The sequence below is a fragment of the Hibiscus syriacus genome, unplaced genomic scaffold (assembly GCF_006381635.1).
Source record: "Hibiscus syriacus cultivar Baekdansim isolate YM2019G1 unplaced genomic scaffold, ASM638163v2 tig00109972_pilon, whole genome shotgun sequence".
Lineage (NCBI taxonomy): Eukaryota > Viridiplantae > Streptophyta > Magnoliopsida > Malvales > Malvaceae > Hibiscus > Hibiscus syriacus.
In genome coordinates, this window is record NW_024062543.1 from 189450 (window position 1) to 207885 (window position 18436).

Genomic DNA, 18436 nt, shown 5'->3' on the forward strand with positions numbered 1-18436 from the left:
GTTGATGTTTACATCGATCGATCATAGAAGAAAAATAAAAATAAATATTTAAATATTTTAACGTATAAAAAATATTTAATTTTAATCGATATAAACTTTACTTTATATTTTAATAGTAAAAATAAAAACTCTAACTTAATGTATTAAGTAAACATAAAGAAAATAAATATTACATGAGAAAATTATAGGATAACTTATTTTAACTTTTATCTCACATTATTAATAAATATAGGTTAAACACTCCACCATGCATATATAAACTAACAAACTTAGGCTCATGGAACTAATTTATATTTTATTAATTATGCTTTATGAAAATATGTAGTAAAATTTGCCCTTGAAACACGCTCCGTAGCTGGCTTGGCCTTTTTTGTCATGTGTGTAAGATACGTTTCACGAAACGTGTCTCTCCTTCTCTCTACTAAAAAGCATGTTACTTTGGTAAAATTTGGAGAAACAATGTTAATTTGATATATATTTTTTAATTTTTGGGTATGGTTTTCAGAACTGGACCGGTTAACGAATCGATCATGTTATCGGTTTACTGAAAGAACCGGACGACGTCATAATTATTTAAAAAATTAAATAAAAATACTAAAAATATTTAATAAAAAATAATTTTTTATATCACAAGTCATATTCAAAGCAAGTCATAACATATATAAATTAAAAACCATAAAATCAAGTGAAACAAAATGATTCAAATTAACTACAACATAATATTTAAGGTAAAACATATTAAATAATAAATATAATTATATAACTATAATTAAAAAATAAATTTGGGGCTAAAAAATCATAACAAAATGATATTGCTTGGTTTAATTTTTTTTAAAACAATCCCACATGGCTAAGAAACATAGGAGTATCCCAAAAGTCTAAAGAGTAAAAATATGAGAACAAAACAATCCCACATTGCTGAGAAACATAGAAGAGCATCACAACTAACTTCTATAAATAATAGAGGTAATTTGGTATTCAAAATCATTGAGCCTTTTGGTGAGCATTGAGTGAACTATTCTTTCACTTCAATCAAGCTTGAATTTTAGGCTTCAATTGAGCTTCTAATTTTTTTAGTTCAAGTCTTTTTGAGTTCAAGTTTAAATATTATATTTCGAGTTCGAGTTTAACTTGATAATTTTTAACTTGTGAGTTTGAGTGGAGTTGAGCTTATTTTTAAAGTTTTCAAGTTCGAGTTAAGCTCATCAATACTTGAGTTCGACTTGGCTCGTTTAACAAACGACGTTTGAATTAATTTTTAAAAACAAAAACAAAATTTTTTGGTTTTTTTCGGTTTTTTTCGGTTTTCAGCCGGTCTGGTTTGAACGGTTCAACGATTCTGGCCGGTTCATTAGCAGTGGTTCAACCGATTTAGATTGAACCGAATTAGGCAATGATTCCCGATTGAATCGATTGAACCAGCTGATCCGATCCGATTTTCAAAACAATGTTTTTGGGTGACTTTTAGATAAAAAAATACCAAATTCAGGTGCCGGTTATATTTATCTAACCGGGTGGTTTTTATCCTTTTGGAAGTTTCCGAACCGCCCCACGTATCTTAGCCACAAATGGGATTAGTGGTCGGCAGTCCATCCTTTTGCTAGGGATGTGTTTGGTTTCTAACTAATCTTCTCCTCAATAGTTTAATCCTGGCGCTAAAATTGTTCATACATGAAATTTCACACTCTATTTATAATTCTAATTCAAAGAAATATTTACACATTTGAGGTTGTAATTAAATAACATTAGATTAGTTGTTACATTTATTTTTTTATTGTTTAAGTAATACATTTTCACCCACAATAAGAGCTTTTAAGTCTAAAGAAGACGATGTTACGGCACAGAAGAAAACACTCTTCCCTATAAAAAAAACACAGTCCGTGTCTGAGCTAAAGGGGAGACTCACCTTCACCTAAACTCCAAAATCTGAACATGCTCACCTCTTTTTAACTCGCGTTCGACTCACAAGAAAACCACCGTCTCAGTGAGTTCAAAGAAAGTAATGGAGACAAGTATAACAACAACAGGAACCTCCGTAAAGGAGAAAAGTGATCAGCAGCAGGTACTCGACGGTTCCAGTATAATGGAATTGGTCGATAACGACGAGGTGTTTAGCAGCTTCGTGGATCACAAATTCAAGGAGCTCGACAAGGACAACGACGGGCAGCTCTCCGTGAAGGAATTAAAACCGGTCGTTGCCGATATCGGCGCTGCTCTAGGCTTGCCTGTTCAGGGTTCTTCTCCTGTTTCCGACAATATCTACTCCGAGGTTTGTCCCCAACAAGCACCGTCCTATAGTTTTCTTTTTCCCTAAAAAAACACGTTTTTTTTCAGGCTTTGAACGAGTTCACTCATGGACAACAAGAAAAAGTGAGTAAGACTGAGTTTAAAGAGGTTCTTTCGGATATTCTGCTAGGTATGGCAGCGGGTTTGAAGCGAGACCCGGTTGTGATTCTTCGTATTGAAGGAGAGGATCTGTTGGAATTCATGGATGGTCCGAGTTATGATGCAGAGATGGTGTCTATATTTTCACAGATAGGTTGCTCGGATGATGATGCGTCGTTGCTCGATTGCATTGTTAAGGCTTTTGGGAAACTTACGGTTGATCATGGAATGCCCCCTTGTTCCGATTCATGGGTGATTTACTTTCCCTGTCTACATTTCACTAACATTAAGGAAACGTAGGAAAAACCCAAAGGACTAATGTTAGAATTAACCTCTAATTATAATTAGTGTATTAAACTAGTCGAGCATGAGTATTGTTGAGTTCGGCTCGTAATTTCTAAGATAAACTCTACTCAACTCGAAAAATCGCGAGTTCAAAATCTTGAATTAAAGTTTTAAAACTCGAAATAAAAAAAACTCTTTAACTTTACTCGGTTAAAGTTTAAACTCGAATTTAAATATTAAGTATATAAAAACCTTCTACTACATTTTTTCCCTAAATAAACACGTAAATGTTTATATAATTAATAATTTAATTTTCTAAAAAATAATTTTTTTAATATATAACTTTTTAGAGTTACTCGTAAATTTTTGAGTCGAGTATCAAGTAATTCGTTAAAATTTAGAGTCGAATTCAAATTCGAGTCGAGTCTATTCGAGTTGAATATTTATCTATCGTTGACCGATTCAATCTCAAGTAGTTCACGATCTGTCTTGTCTCATCTATAACCCATCAATAATCTAACACATAGAAATAATATGTCAGTAACATATATCGATCGTTAATTAATTAACGGATTTCATCTAGTATAGATCATTCCAATAAAAAATTAAAAATTAAAAGGTTAGTCATAAAAACCAAAAACTGATTATTTCAATAAAGGTTAGAGACTGATTTTAGTATTATGCTGAACCAAAAACTCGAGCTTTCTTTTTGGGTTGTGATGCTGGTGTAGGTCATGAGCAACATAGTGGAACCAGCTTTAAAATCATGGGATGGCTATGATCAAGGCGTGCCCGTCTCCAAAATAACGTTCTTGGAAGAATTTAAGAAAGTGGCGAAGCATGTGGCTCAAAACCTCAAGGAGCAGCCCGTCATTGTTGCCCATAGTGAAAACACTTTTGATGGAAATGGCATCAAGAGATTACTATCCAACAAGTTTGAACTCGACAGGGTACATGTTCATTGTTGTCATTCGATGAATGTGTTCGGTCATTACTAATCAATGCTTTCACTTTGCAAATGCAGTCACTGAATGCAGCTTTACAAAACGTTCCCAGAGATCGCCATGGGAAAATATCGACCAAGTGTTTACGCGTCGTGCTAGATGAAGTGGCTCCGTCTGCCGGTCTACCTCCGATCGGTGCGGTCAAAAAGGTATCTCAATGGCACATCACGCACATGCAATTTCGGCCTTGATTTCCCCTGTTTCGTTCCACTTACCAAAGTTGTTGAAATTCACCAGATCGACGAGGTCGTTGCGGATGTTTTCGGCACAATACGTGCGGATGAGGGGAAGACGGTTAAAGAAGATGAGTTGAAGAAACTGGTGACAGAGATGTTGTGGAACATCATGCAGCGGTTAGAGGAAAATCCCATCGCAGTTTCATCAAGCTGTGTAGTGCATGAGCCCCTTGAATCATCCTCCTCCATTTTGCAGCCATAATCCAAGTTCTCAATTCCACTAGCTTAAGTTCCTTTTGTGAAATTCAGTGGGTTGTGTCAATGAAAAATGGGTATCCATATCACTTTAAAGTATCGGTGTGATATTCGCTATTGGGTATTGTATATGATTGATATCGATAATCTCAAATATTAAAATATCTATAAAATAATCTCTAAAATCATAATTTGATTAACTTGTTACTGATAACTAAATTAAATTTAATAAAGTTGTTGGTAGTATTTCAATCAGTTAATACAAATCATTGACATTGTTCATAATTGGATCAGAAGGATTACAATCAGTTAATACAAACCTTTATTTTTATCAATTTATATTTCAATCATTTAATTTTAATTTTAAAATTTTATATTTCGATCGGATAATATAAATCATTGATATTATTCATTTTATAATTCTTTTTCTCATTAAAATTTAGAAAAAAAATACAAATTGATTACTTCATGATGTTAATTATAATAAATCAATTATTTATCGTTAATAATTTATTAATATAAATAACAAAATATTAACGTGACACATTTTAACTGTATTAATTACTTTTTTACTCTTATTTTTAGGGTAAACTACACAGTTAGTCACTTTTGTTTCATTTTTATAAACGAATTGTTACTCAATTCAAAAAACTTAATTCGTAGTCATTTTCGTTTTGTTTAAATTAAGATATGGCCACTTACCCTAAACATTCGTTAAAAGTTTAACGATTTGATGACATGACACGTTAATAAAATGATTGAACTTTAAATAGAATTTAATTATAGACTTTTTTGAATCTAAAGTAGTTTAGGGACAAGTTTGCAATTTATCATTTTTTAATATGCTTTTTTTTCCTTAATTCCCCTTATACCGTACACCCCATCTCCTCCTCCAGCTATGGCAATTGGGGAAAGCAATGGCCCATCGTCATCATAGGATCTTAAATCCGATGGTTTGGGCTCCTCAGCCACGATCGCAGGGTTTGGCCAAGCCTTGTGCTTGCAATGCGTAGGATCAAGAACTCTCTGAGTGTTCATGATATTGAGAACGTCAAGGTCAGTACTTCGTTGGCGATGGACGTTTTGCAATCGATTTTTCCTCCATCGAGCAGTGAGTTTTGGTCCGATTGTGCGAATACGGTAATGACACCATTGTTGACTTTTTAGATCAAAATGAATCCCTTCGATATTGTTGGTGGATATTTGCATGAACTTCAGTATCATTACGGATCATACTTCGGTTCCATCAAATACTATCATTACAGAATATTGTAATTTTAACATTTATATTCAAATACTATCTAGATCTAGAATATCTAAATCCATAAAAAATATAGGTTGAATATCGAGTCCACAATCTAGATTGTCATCCATACTTTCACAGACTAGAAAGCGTCTTTTCCCCATGTTAAATTCAATTCAATGGGAAATACATAAATATTTTTCAGAGTTGACACATATGTATTAATAAAAAAAAATCGTACCGGACAAATACAAATAAAATTTCAGAGTGAGATTCATTAAATAAAATAAACAACTAACATAAAAAGAATTAAAGAAATTCGAATTCCATTGTGGGCATGTACTAACCGTGGGTTGTACATACATTCACCAATGGTTAGATTAACATTTAGGGACGATTATGTGTCAAATCAATTTTTGTCACATGAATCCAACCCAAAAATTATACTATTAAGCCTACATTCGATTCAATTCAAGTTTAAGGAAATTTTATCCGACTTGAAACTTGAATTTGATTTTTAGGATTAAAATGTACACTCGATTTGACCTGACATAAATATATATGTAAAAAAATCATTTTTATTAAATAAAATAGAGACGTAATTGAAAAAAAAAATATAAAGAGAGCCAAACCAAAGTTTTTAAAGGAGAAAAAGATCCTATTTCGCTGGAAATCCGTCAATTTCGGGTCAAATACACACCCCCACTAACATCTACATATACCGTGAAAATTACCAAAATGAAAATGCATATAAAGATTGAAAGAATTGAGTCAACTGACATTGAAGTATTTTTGTTTTGTTTTGTTTTGTTGAAATCAACTGAACAAACAACAAGTTCTAGAATGTTCAAAGTATTGAAGTATTTTCTAAGTAAAGAAAACTTATCTTAAAGTCCATGAATTTGATCTTCTCACGATGGGCTTCATTTGTCTGTCTTCCTCCATTGATACCGTTCCCAAGTGAGATGGATCTTCCAACATCATCTTTGCCACCAAGTAACCAGCAATGGACCATGTTTGGGCTTTACGCGCTTGCTTCCCAATGTATCGCCCCAGCTTTCCGTCATAGTATTCAGGCCACTGGTCCTTCAGCACCTTGGTTTAAGCTATTTCAATCGCACGCCTCGCAATTTTTGGGCGTCCGGTCTTCACGCACGCAGCTGTGAGTAGCCATAACAGCACTGGACACAAAATGCAGCATACCAGCTTATACATTCTATTATTTTTATGAAAACTTACCTCACCATGTCTATTTTATGAAGTTCAATAATGCTAGCAAGCGCATGCATGGTGAAGTTGATATCATTCTTGGAGTTTTTTGCACGTAAGAGATCATTTTGATAGGACTAATCGGTGCCTGGCCATGATCCCCATTGTGGTAGCTCCATCCCGTGTTTTTGGGATCACATCCGGTTACAATCCGCCATTCATGAGTTTCCAAGGCTGGATAACAAACCTTTAATGGCATTTCTCCGATCAATACTTCCCAGCGTGATTCTATAAGATCCATGATTGCAGTGGATTGTTCAGGAGTGGCCAATGATGACAGAATGGCGATACAATTGCCCAAGCAGAACCATCGGAAATCCATTCTTGCGGGGCTGACATTACCGATAAAGTATGTTGACTGCAGTATGAGAGTACTCTTCCGTCTTGAAACGATATATGTCATTGAGCTGCTTAAAGTCGAGCCAAAAATAACTTCTCATGTGATAGCTCAATTCATGCAGGCGTTTAACCATTCGTTCTATGAACTACTTTCCTTCATTATCTTGCTTGAGTAGAAGCAATGCACACCTTAAGGCCATGAAGAAAAGAGTTTGGATTTCAATGGGATAACCTAATACACCCTGCAAACATGATGACAAGAACAGAGCTCAGCCCAACTTTGTTTAGAGATAAAACATGAGCATATCAGTTCCAAAACAAATTTACCCATGATAAATTAATAAACTAAATTATCTTTCGAAGAAAAAGTCAGTGCATTCTTGCTGTATATGCACTACAATTCATCAAACTTCAAAACTCTTCATTATTGGTAAAAAGATTTCTGTTCTGCTCCAAGAAATATCAGCAACCAAACAAGCACGCTAGAATGAGGAAAAGGTTGAGTGGGAAATACAGAACGTGTTTCAATGGATGAATTATAATTGGAAATTAGGAATAGTGCATTTTACTAACATAGCATCGTTTCCAATGGAGAGCTGCGAAAAGTAGCTCATATTCGCATGCTTGATTTACTTCCAATGCAAGACTAAGGATGCAACTTCGACCAAACAATACTTCTCGTCACTGCGAGATAAATTTAGGAAAGTAGTTTTTTTAATGTGAAGAAGAGAAGGAATGTTGCTACTAGAAGAACAAAAACAGAACTTTATACTAAAAATCAGAAACGTTACAATTTTTTTAAAACAAAATAAATAACCACTAACAATATGATCCTAAACTTTCTAAAAAATAACTACTTCCTAAAAAATAGGAACAAATTTTGACACAATCAACTTAACAAACAAACATAAAAACCGTGTGGACATGTTTTAGTCCTGAAGCAGTCTTCTAACACTCCTCCTTGCTTTAGGAGCTGCAAACGCCAAGTCTTGACCTCAAAAACTCAAACTTGAAAGCAGACAACGGTTTGGTTAAAATGTCTGCAACTTTTTTCTTCTGTTTTGCAGTAGACAAGAATCACATCTCCATGATTCTGTACTTCCATTAGGAAGAATAACTTGATGTTGAAATGTTTAGTCTTCCCATGAAACACAGGATTATGAGAGATAGCAATAGCAACTTGGTTGTCAATAAGGATCTCTGTGCTTTCCTTCTGCTTTAGATCAAGATCAAGTAAAATCTTTCTTAGCCATAAAGCTTGATTAACAGTAGCTGTTGCAGCAATAAACTCTGCTTCGGCAGTGAGTTGAGCTACAATTTCTTGCTTTTTTGAGCTCAAAGAGAAAACACTAGAGCCAAGAGTAAAACACCAGAGCCAAGAGTAAAATAGTAGCCTGAAGTGCTCTTCATATCATCAATGGAACCTCCCCAGTCACTGTCAGAAAAACCAACCAGCTTGAACTCTTTGCACCTTTTGAGCTTAACACCAAAATCACTTGTGCCTTTGATATATCGAATCACTCTTTTGGCAGCCTTGAGATGTAATTCACTTGTACAATGCATGAATCGAGACAAAATACTTACAGCATTCAAAATATCTGGCCTTGTTGTCGTGAGATACATCAAGCAGCCAATCAAACTCTTGAAATATCCTTCATCAACTTTGTCAGCACCATCTTATTTGCACAGCTTCTCCCTTTGATTCATTGGAGTGCTAACTGCCTTGCGCTCTTCCATCTGAAACTTCTTTAGTATTTCCTTTGCATACTTTTTCTGGCAGATAAAAACTTCACATTGCCCTTGTTTAATCTCCATGCCAAGGAAGTAGGAAATAAACCCGAGATCTGTCATTTCAAACACCTTCATCATCTCTTGTTTGAAATTTTGAATATGATATGTATTGTTTCCTGTAACTAGTAGGTCATCAACATACAATGAAACAATAAGAATGTCAGTACCACCGTGCTTGACATACAAGGTTGTTTCTGATGGACTTTTCACAAAACCAAAGTTCAACAAATGTTCATCAATTTTACTATACCAAGCTCTTGGAGCTTGTTTTAGACCATAAAGGATCTTCTTGAGAAGATAGACTTTATCTCATTCACCTTCCTTCACAAATCCTTGGGGCTGCTCCACATAAATTTCTTCCTGTAAGACACCATTTAAAAAAGCCGATTTGACATCCAACTGGAACACTTTCCAGTCATTTTGTGCAGTTATTGCAAGCAGTAACCGGGTTGTGTCTAATCTAGCAATAGGAGCAAAAGTATCAGAGTAATCAACACCAAATATTTGGGTATACCCTTTAACCACAAGCCTAGCTTGTGCTTGTTGATCGAGTCATCGGCGTTAAGCTTGGTTCTAAACACCCACTTAACTCCAATTACCTTCCTGTCTTGAGGTCTGCCCACAAGGATCCAAGTCTTGTTTTTCTCTATCATTGATAGCTCCTCCTCCATTGCAGCTATCCACATTTGATCCTTTTTTGCTTCGGCATAGTCGACAGGCTCACACACAACTATGTTGCACCTTTTATAAATATCTGAGAGCAACCTTGTTCCTCTCATGGGAGCATCATTCACTGTTTTATTCTGCCAGTCATCTTGTCCGTCGATGTTTGAACCAGAAAACTTGTGATTTAGCTCTGCCATAGTCTGACCCTTCTTCTCTGCATCATCCCAGCTCCACTCTTCATCCTCCACAAAGTGAACATCCTTGCTAATAACAATATTTCCAGTTTGTGGCTGGAAAATTTTATACACCTTGCTGACAGTACTGTAGCCTATAAAGATACCTGGTGAAGCTCTCCTATCAAGCTTGTCACGCTTGCTCTGTGGAACATGAGTGAAATACAAGAAACCAAATACTTTAAGGAACTTTAGAGATGGTTTGTAACCATACCATGCCTCAAATGATGTTTGTTCCTTCACTGCCTTTGTGAGAAGTCTGTTTTGAAGAAACACATCAGTATTTGTTGCCTCTGCCCAAAACTTCTTTCGCAAATTCTTTTCCTGCAACATGCATCTTGACATTTCCATGATGTATCTATTTCTCCTTTCACTAACTCCATTTTGTTGAGGTGTGTAAGGAGCTGTAAGCTGATGCTCTATGCCTGAATCTTCACAAAACTTGTCAAATTTTGCGGAAGTATACTCATTCCCATTATCAGACCTTACAATCTAAATTTTGAAACCACTTTTATTCTCAACTCTTGCTTTGAATTTCCAAAAAAACTTAAGCTACTTCTGATTTAAACTTCAAGAAAAAAATCCAACACATTCTGGTGAAGTCATCAATAAAGGCAATATAATAGAGGCTACCTTTTAAAGAAGATGTTCTTTGAGGGCCTGAAACATCCGTGTGGATGAGCTGCAATTTGTGAGTGGCTCTCCAAGTTGACTTAGGAAACATCTTCTTTTTTTTCTTTCCAAACTGACACGCTTTGCAGCTTGAGATTGCATCACTAAGTTTGGGAACATCAAGTGCAAACTCCTCTTCTCTTAGTTGCAACAGCCCTTGATGATGATAGTGTCCGACTCTCTTGTGCCAAATTTGAGTGACATCTTCTTTGAGTGAAAAAATAGATTGCTCATCCTCTAAAGGATTGAGTGAAAAACTATTTCCTTTCATTTTTACTTTAAAGATATCTTGATTAGTTGCATCCTTAATCAAGCAATATTCATCTTCAAAAATAACTTTAAAGTCTTTTTTAATTAGTTGACCTACACTCAATAGATTTTGGTCAATTTCAGGAACAAAGAGAACATTTTGTATAAGTTTTATACATGTATAGCTTGCAATCACAATAGTCCCCTTTCCTTTGACAGAGATATAATCCCCATTGTCAATTCTAACTTTGGTGATGTCAGTTGGCTTCAAATCTCTAAACAACTCCTTGTCATTAGTCATATGGTTGGTGCAACCACTTTCAATCAGCCAACTTTCATTTGATTCACTGCCCACGAAGCATGTAGCCACAAACAGTTGATATTCTTCCTCTTAATCTGTAACTTTAGCTTCTTCCTTTACTGCTAATTTTTGTTTCTACATATGAAAGCTTCGTGCCCGATTTGATTGCATTTATTGCATCTTGTATCATGTCTCCTCTAATATTTGAAAGGGGGATGACACTTTTTGTTGTAGTGATGACACGGAGGATACTCATTCTTCACACCTGGTTTTCTGTTTCCAGCCATGGTTTTGCTCTCTATTGTTGAGTTTTCTCTTTCTGTGTGAGGCTGCTTGAATTGTTGCTTCCTATTCTTGCCATTATTGTGATGATTGGTTGCTAGGGCTCCTTCAATAGTTCTTTATTGTCTCATTGCACGCCTCTGCTCTTGTGTTTGCAAGGCACTCAAGAGTTCTGCCAGAGGAATCTTGGACAAGTCCTTGGTATTCTCCAAGGTGGTAACAGTAGTCTCAAAATTTTCAGGCAATGTTACAAGGATTTTCTCCATAATCCTCGAGTCTGCCAGAGATGATCCCAACAACCGGACTCGGTTTGTTATGCTGAGAAGTCTTTCAGTATACTCATTGACTGTCTCAGTTTCCTTCATCTTTTGCAGCTTAAAATCACGAACAAAATTTAGTAACTGCATCACACGAATTCTCTCATCTCCTTCGTACTCATTCTTGAGATAATCCCATATCTCATTTGTTGACTTTAGAGATATAATTCGAGTGAAATAGTGGCTAAAACTGTAGCAAATAAGTAAGATTTTGCCTTAGTTTTTTTCGTATTCTTCTCCTTATATGCTTTGATCTGAGCCAAAGTGGGATTGGCTGGAATTGCTGGAACTATGTAGTCTTTTTCCACTACTTCCCAAAGATCCAAAGCCTCTAAATACGTCTCCATGCGAACTGCCCACATTTGGTAGTTTTCTCCATCAAACACCGATGGAGAAATTGAAGAAAAACTTGCTTCAACTTCTATGGCATGTCAAAATCACTCACAGGTCCCTTAAGAAAAGGGCTCTGATGCCAATTGTTGTTTTTTAATGTGAATAAGAGAAGGAACGTTGCTGCTAGAAGAACAACATACTAAAAATAAAAAACGTTATAATTTTTTTAAAACAAAAACAAAATAACTAACCACTAACAATATGATCCTAAAATTTCTCCACGTTTACAGATCATGAATAACAAAATAACTACTTCCTAAAAAATAGGAACAGACTTTGACACAATTAACTTAACAAACAAACATAAAAAACGTGTGGACATGTTTCAATCCTGAAGCAGTCTTCTAACAAGTTTTACATGAGAAGTTAGACATAGCCCATTACATATGCTAAATCAATAGGAAACCTCATGTGATGATGTGCAAATTTCAGATGAGAAAAAAAATTAGTTTGATGCTATGGGTAACAGAATATGTGTTGTGAGGAGCATACCATTTTACGATCAATCATGCAACAACCATCCGCACAGAGAAGCGTTGGAATTGTATCAAACCCTTCGGATAGACATAAAACCAGAATTAGGCGCATACCCTTCTGACATTTTGGCAACTCTGCCAGTGAGGTATCTCCAGTAGATTTTGTGTATGCTCGAAGTAAAATGATCCACCAAAATCCAAAATCTACAGGAGCAACTCTTCCTATTGCACTCTCACCAAAATCTGCAATTAGTGTCTCATTATTCTTAACCGGGTCACGGAGAACTTTGAAACCGGCAGGCATTACTCCTCCTAATTGAAACCGATCAATCTTTTTCTCCCATGACTGAAGGCGAAGGGTCTTCAAAATGAAGTTCTTTACTATTTTTGGTTCCCCATTCATCAAGAAAGTTAATACACTAGGGACAAAATCTCTCACAAAGACCTTTGCAGAAGAAAACAAGCAAACATATTTACAAAATCGTTACAACTTACAAACTAGAGCATTCTTTGAAAACTTAGTCTGTTTCATGTGAGCTTCAAAACTAGGAGAGTTGATAAAGAAAATATAAGCAAATGGATAAAGAGCCACGAAATCTAAAATAGGAAACATAGTATATCAATATAACATAAAGATATAAATAGAGGGAAACGAAAACTAAGAACTAGATGAACTCAGTTATAGAATTAATAACATAAAATAAAATATTGAAGTCATTCAATCAGTAAAAAGTAAAATGCTTTTATAACTTGCACCATCTAAAAATCAACACTATAAATGTCCGCAAGCACTACATCCTACCCTTAGTATGTAGAAGAAAATAATAAGAAACATATAGAATGATACTGAAAATATGTGAACGTCTTCTTTTTCTTTTGACAAATAGACAAAATATACATCTCATATATTGAAAATTCCATAACCAATACAATGATCAAGCCTCATGACAGAGAGAACATATGGGTTGGAGATGAAGGCACAAGGGTTGGAGATTCTATATCGGTTCTAACAGACAAGTGCAACCAAAGTTTACAAGTGTCATTGTGAAACCATGTGGATCATCTGCTATGGTTGATCATTTCTAAATTTTCAGTTTTTCTCTTTCAAGGTTTGTAGGGCTAATTATTTGTATTCTAAATGTGATATTCTTTTGGGTTGTGGACTTGTGGTGTTATTCTTTGCCATGGTTGTAAGGTCTTTCTTTGCAGTTTGGTGTTTCTGGTGTGTTTAAGTATGTAACCTCTTCGAGGCCTCTTTTGCTAATAAAAAAATCTTATATTGGCTGAGCAAATAAAAAACTAAGATGGGGTTACACAAGCAATGTGAGCTTCACCTTATTGTAGTTTAGATTTTCTTTAAAATTATCCAATGAAGCAATAGTCCCGACCGGTTGACTGCGAAAATACACCAATGATCTTCTCACGGCATCCCAAGCTTCACTAACCATTAGATGTGCATCAAAACCAGTGTGTGGCCTTGGTGTATCGAAACCTGACCTTTTACCCACAGTCGAAGAGATAAATTCTGGTGGCTCATATTTTAGGTAAACTAATATCAGTAGCTCTACAAGAAATGACTAGATTCATCACAAGAGATAGCTCATGAAGCGACCTCTCATCCAATGAGCTCTGCCTGCCTATGTTGAAAAGTTAGTCAAACAAATGTGGCAGCAGCCGACTGCTAATTTTTGTCAAAGTTTGACAGGTTTTTTTTGTTGAAAAATAGTAAAAGGAAAATTGCAATTAGTCCTTGGACTTTAGGGTAATTACAATATTAGTCCTTAAGCTTCAACTATAAATACCCTAACCCATTTAGCTTCAAAATAATCCCCAAATCATTCTAGCTCTCTTTCAAGTATTTTTGTAAACACCTGCAAATTTTCTCCCTTTAGTAAAATATTTGCAGCAGTCTGGAGACGTAGGCATAATTGGCTGAACTCTTTTATCAATTTTGGGTATTATTTTTCCGCTTTTATTTCACATTCTCACTAATTTGGTTATAGGGAAATTACTTATTTTATTTCCCAACAACTAGTATCATAGCTTTTGGTTGTGAATTTTGTTAATTTTTCTACGAGGTTACTATTCACGTAAATAGCGAATTTCGTGAATAGTGAAATTTGTTCGGCGGTACGAGTTTATCGATGGAGGTGTTCTAATACACGGTGGTTCACATAAATTGTCAGAAACGATCCAAACGAAGCCATATTCGAGTGGGAGCGATGGCTATAGGCGAAGGGAATGTGAAAATTGAGAAGTTGGATGGTGCGCTCAAAACCTTCTTGGAATGACTTGGACCAGAGGCAATGCTCGGGAGAGAGCAAGGTGATGCCTAGAGACTTTCAGAGGCCATAACTGTAGCCAAAAAATTAACTGAGCTTGCAAATGTCAAGCCAAGTAGCGATGTGTTGTCCAGACCCATGCCCAGAGATAGTGGCAATAATGGGGGAGACCGGGAAAAAGTGCAACGATGAGATGGTAGAGAAAGCTCTTCGAATGACCAATGTGAGTCATCGACTGTTAATAGTCAAGGAAAGCCATCGGGAAAGAATGACAAGGCTAAGTCCGGTGCGAAGAAGAATGTGAGCAAAGAAAAGTTAAAGTGCTACTTCTGTGATGATCCTCATTTGATTAGAGGATGCCCCAAGAAGCGTTGCCTTGCAACCATCATGAAGAGGATGGAAGAATGAGAAGTAGCGGGAATTGGCACGGTTGCAAGTGTTAAAGCTTCCAAGCCAGGGAAAAGACTTGGTTCGATTGAGGGGGTCAATGCGGCCAAGCAAGGATCGAGACGAGGCAAGACTGTTGATGCTGAGGCAGTCGAACCCAGAAGAAACCTCGATGCGATTGCAAGTGTTCAAGCAATCAATGCAAGGGCAAGACTTGATGAGGCTACATATTCCAAAGTAGCTGAATCAAGGGGCAAGGATGGTGCGACTACAATTTCACAAGTAGTAAATCAAGGAGCGATGTGTGGTGAGACTGTAGGTGTCAAAGCAGTCAAGCACAAGAAAGGACCCGGTGCGATAGCAAGAGATAAAGCCATCAAGCCGAGGGTGTAAAGTGAGCAAGTCCGCTCACAATATGCCAGGATGGAGGCGTGGTCCAAGTTGAGGCGTCTCAGGCATAAAGAGACACTTAAGGAGTATGTGAGCCGATTCAGAAGTCTCATGCTCAAAGTCCCAAGTTTGACAAAAGAAGATGGGTTCTTCACATTCATGTTCGGATTGAAGCCATGGGCGAAGAAAGTGTTGGAGCGAAGGGAAGTCAAGGAGTTGTCTAAAGCCTTGACAACCACATAGTCAATCAAAGAATATGGAGTCAAGAAAAATAAGACTTCCAAAACAAAGTCGAAAGTCGAGGGTAGTGGCAAGCGAATCCATGATAAAGGCAAGTCAAATGATGAGGAATGTTGTTCCTTGAGTGGCAGAGAAAGTCCACTCAATGATAAACCAGATGGCGAGTCTGGAGAAGATGTGTGCAGTCTTGACACAAGTTCAAGTGTCAAAGATGCTAAGCCGAGGATAAGAGTCGAACAAACGAGGGGGTGCAAACTTAAGATGCCAGAAGTGTTGCGAGCCTACCCGAGTGGAGCCGAGTCATCTAATGTGATGGATGAGCCCAAGATCGAGTTGTCCAAAGAAAAGGACGAACCTAGGATCAAGGGGGCGTTGAGAGTTGGCTCAATACGATTTATTTCTGCCAAGGAAAGTAGAAGCCAAGTGCAGGAGGAGTTAACCATGTCCAAGGAGTTTGCTGAGTATGTTCGAGTAGAGAACATGGCTTCATAGACCATTATAAGAGAAGTGTCGAAACAAGGGCTTGTCGGGGATGTTCAAGCGAGGAAAAATCCTTCAAAGACTAGTAGACAAGATTCTAAGGGAGCTAAGATGTTGAAGGACAAGGTAACCACGGAGAAACTGCCCATTTACAAGGTTAGAAGTGAACTCCAACCTTCGTGTTAGAATGGAGGAGGCAAGAAGAGGCATCAGACTTTGTCGTGAGAAAGTGCCGATGTATGATGATGCAAAGAACTCCAATGACAAGAGTTCAATGCGAGGAGTGTCATACTTCATGGAGTAAGAATGGCTAACACAAATTTTGAGTAAATGCCAATGAAATCAGATGTGAAGGTACATCTCAACACTACTCTGGTGTTCTTTTGAGTTTGATTTGCTGTTTTAAGTGAGTATAGGTCAAGCAAGACCTAACTTTTAACTCGGAGGAAACAAAGTTTGGAGGGGATCCAAGACTTTGCCGCAGGACCGGGAGGGTCCAAACCGAGGCAAATCAAGACTTATAGGAAAGAGAGTTCCTACGGTAGATATGCACTTGTGGGCGTGTTAGCCCATTTCATCACTTGGCGGCAAGAGCTGAAGCAAGCACAGCCGTTATGGGAGGCCAAGTCCTTATGGGAGGACATGAGCAAGTGGTGGCGTCGAAAGGCAACCAAGTTGATGCAAAGTATGACGCGAAAGATCGTGAAGTTACATGTGGAAAAGGCCAAGGCAAGCAGTTCGTATGGGAGGACCTGAGTGCTATGATGAAGCAATGCAGGTGGAGGATTCAGTCAAGTAGGAGTCTTCCATAAAAGATGAGATGGACTCGCTTATGTAAAATCAGACGTGAGAATTAGTTTTATTACCACCAGACAAGAAAGCGCTCCATAACAAGTGTGTTTACAAAGACGGTGACTACGAACAAACTGAAGTTGTGTTCAGCTTCAGTGCATGCTAGAGTAACAAGACCAGAAATGTTGATGCATTGATCAAGGTGTGAAGACAGATAAAAATCAGTCTTCAAGTGGGAGATTGTTGAAAAGTCAGACAAACAAATGTGGCAGCAGCTGGCTGCTAATTTTTGTCAAAGTTTGGCAGGTTTTTTTGTTGAAAAATAGTAAAGGGAAAATTGCAATTAGTCCCTGGACTTTAGGGTATTTATAAGATTAATCCTTAAGCTTCAACTATAAATACCCTAACTCATTTAGCTTCAAAATAATCCCTAAATCATTCTTGCTCTCTTTCAAGTGTTTTTGTAAACACCTGTAAATTTTCCCCCTTTAGTAAAAGATCTGCAGCAGTCCGAAGACGTAGGCATAATTGGATGAACTCCGTTATCAATTTCGGGTAATATTTTTCCGCTTTTATTTCGCATTCTCACTAATCTGGTTATAGGAAAATTACTTGTTTTATTTCCCAACAGTCTATATTCATGATCCTTGGCTTCTCTAGCAACTTTGAAAAGTCACATTCTTCGAATTCAACCAAGGGACAACGTACATCCCCATTTTTCATATTTTTATTATGATTATCATCCACATCCAGCGAAGACATTTCCGATTATTACTTATATTAATTGATCTTGTATTTTCCTTTATTTTAATTCAGGACAATTAAAATTGGTGTTGATAGATTCAAGATCCATGATATTCTGTTTAACTCATCTTTGGCTCAGGTAGGTGGTCTTCAAAATTTGGAGATCCTGATTTCATTTTCTTTCATGCTTTTTGTGCACTTGCAATTTCATTTTTTGTTAAAATTTATTTTTTATCTAAGTTCTGGTAGGGGCATTAGCATGTGTTGTTGGATTAGAAGGGAAAAGTGTGAAACAATGATAAGAGAAAAAAAAGAGAGGGAGAAAATTGTATAAATAAAGGGTTTTGAAAAGAAGTAGAACAATTGGGAGAGGAAAGCAAAATGATCCTATGTGATAGAAATCAAAACTCAATCAAAATTTTCATGATTTAAAGCTACCAAAAATTGAACCACAAATCCTAGAAGAAAAAGAAGAAGAAGAGAATTGACGGGAGGTTACCTATCACGTCAGCAAAAAATTAGCAGTGGTAACGGTAGAGATAGAAATATAAACCAACTAAAATTTGATTACTGTATTGCAAGTTATAAAAGTTGAATGATTAAAATGCAAGTACCCTAAATGTTCAGGGCACTATTTATATACTTTTCCCTTATATTTAAAATGTGAATGAAAAAGCGGCTCGTAATGCAAGCTAATTCGTTCGCAGTCAAACGCAGCGAATTGGTAAACCGAATTCAAAACCCTAAAAAGAACAGCAGCAAAACCATATTTTAGACCCAAAAAA

General features: G+C 36.5%; 1 protein-coding gene and 1 pseudogene across 1 annotated transcript; one reads left to right on the top strand and one right to left on the bottom strand.

The window, feature by feature from the left end:
- The first annotated feature begins 1749 nt into the window (after positions 1 to 1749).
- Positions 1750 to 4204, top strand: LOC120211376. The gene is made up of 5 exons (XM_039209920.1): positions 1750 to 2269; positions 2335 to 2637; positions 3402 to 3620; positions 3695 to 3823; positions 3912 to 4204. Exons 1-5 carry the CDS (start codon positions 2003 to 2005, stop codon positions 4110 to 4112), a joined length of 1119 nt encoding a protein of 372 aa, XP_039065851.1. The 5' UTR covers positions 1750 to 2002; the 3' UTR covers positions 4113 to 4204.
- A 1951-nt stretch (positions 4205 to 6155) lies between these two features.
- Positions 6156 to 17673, bottom strand: LOC120211377 (annotated as a pseudogene).
- Positions 17674 to 18436: the final 763 nt, after the last annotated feature.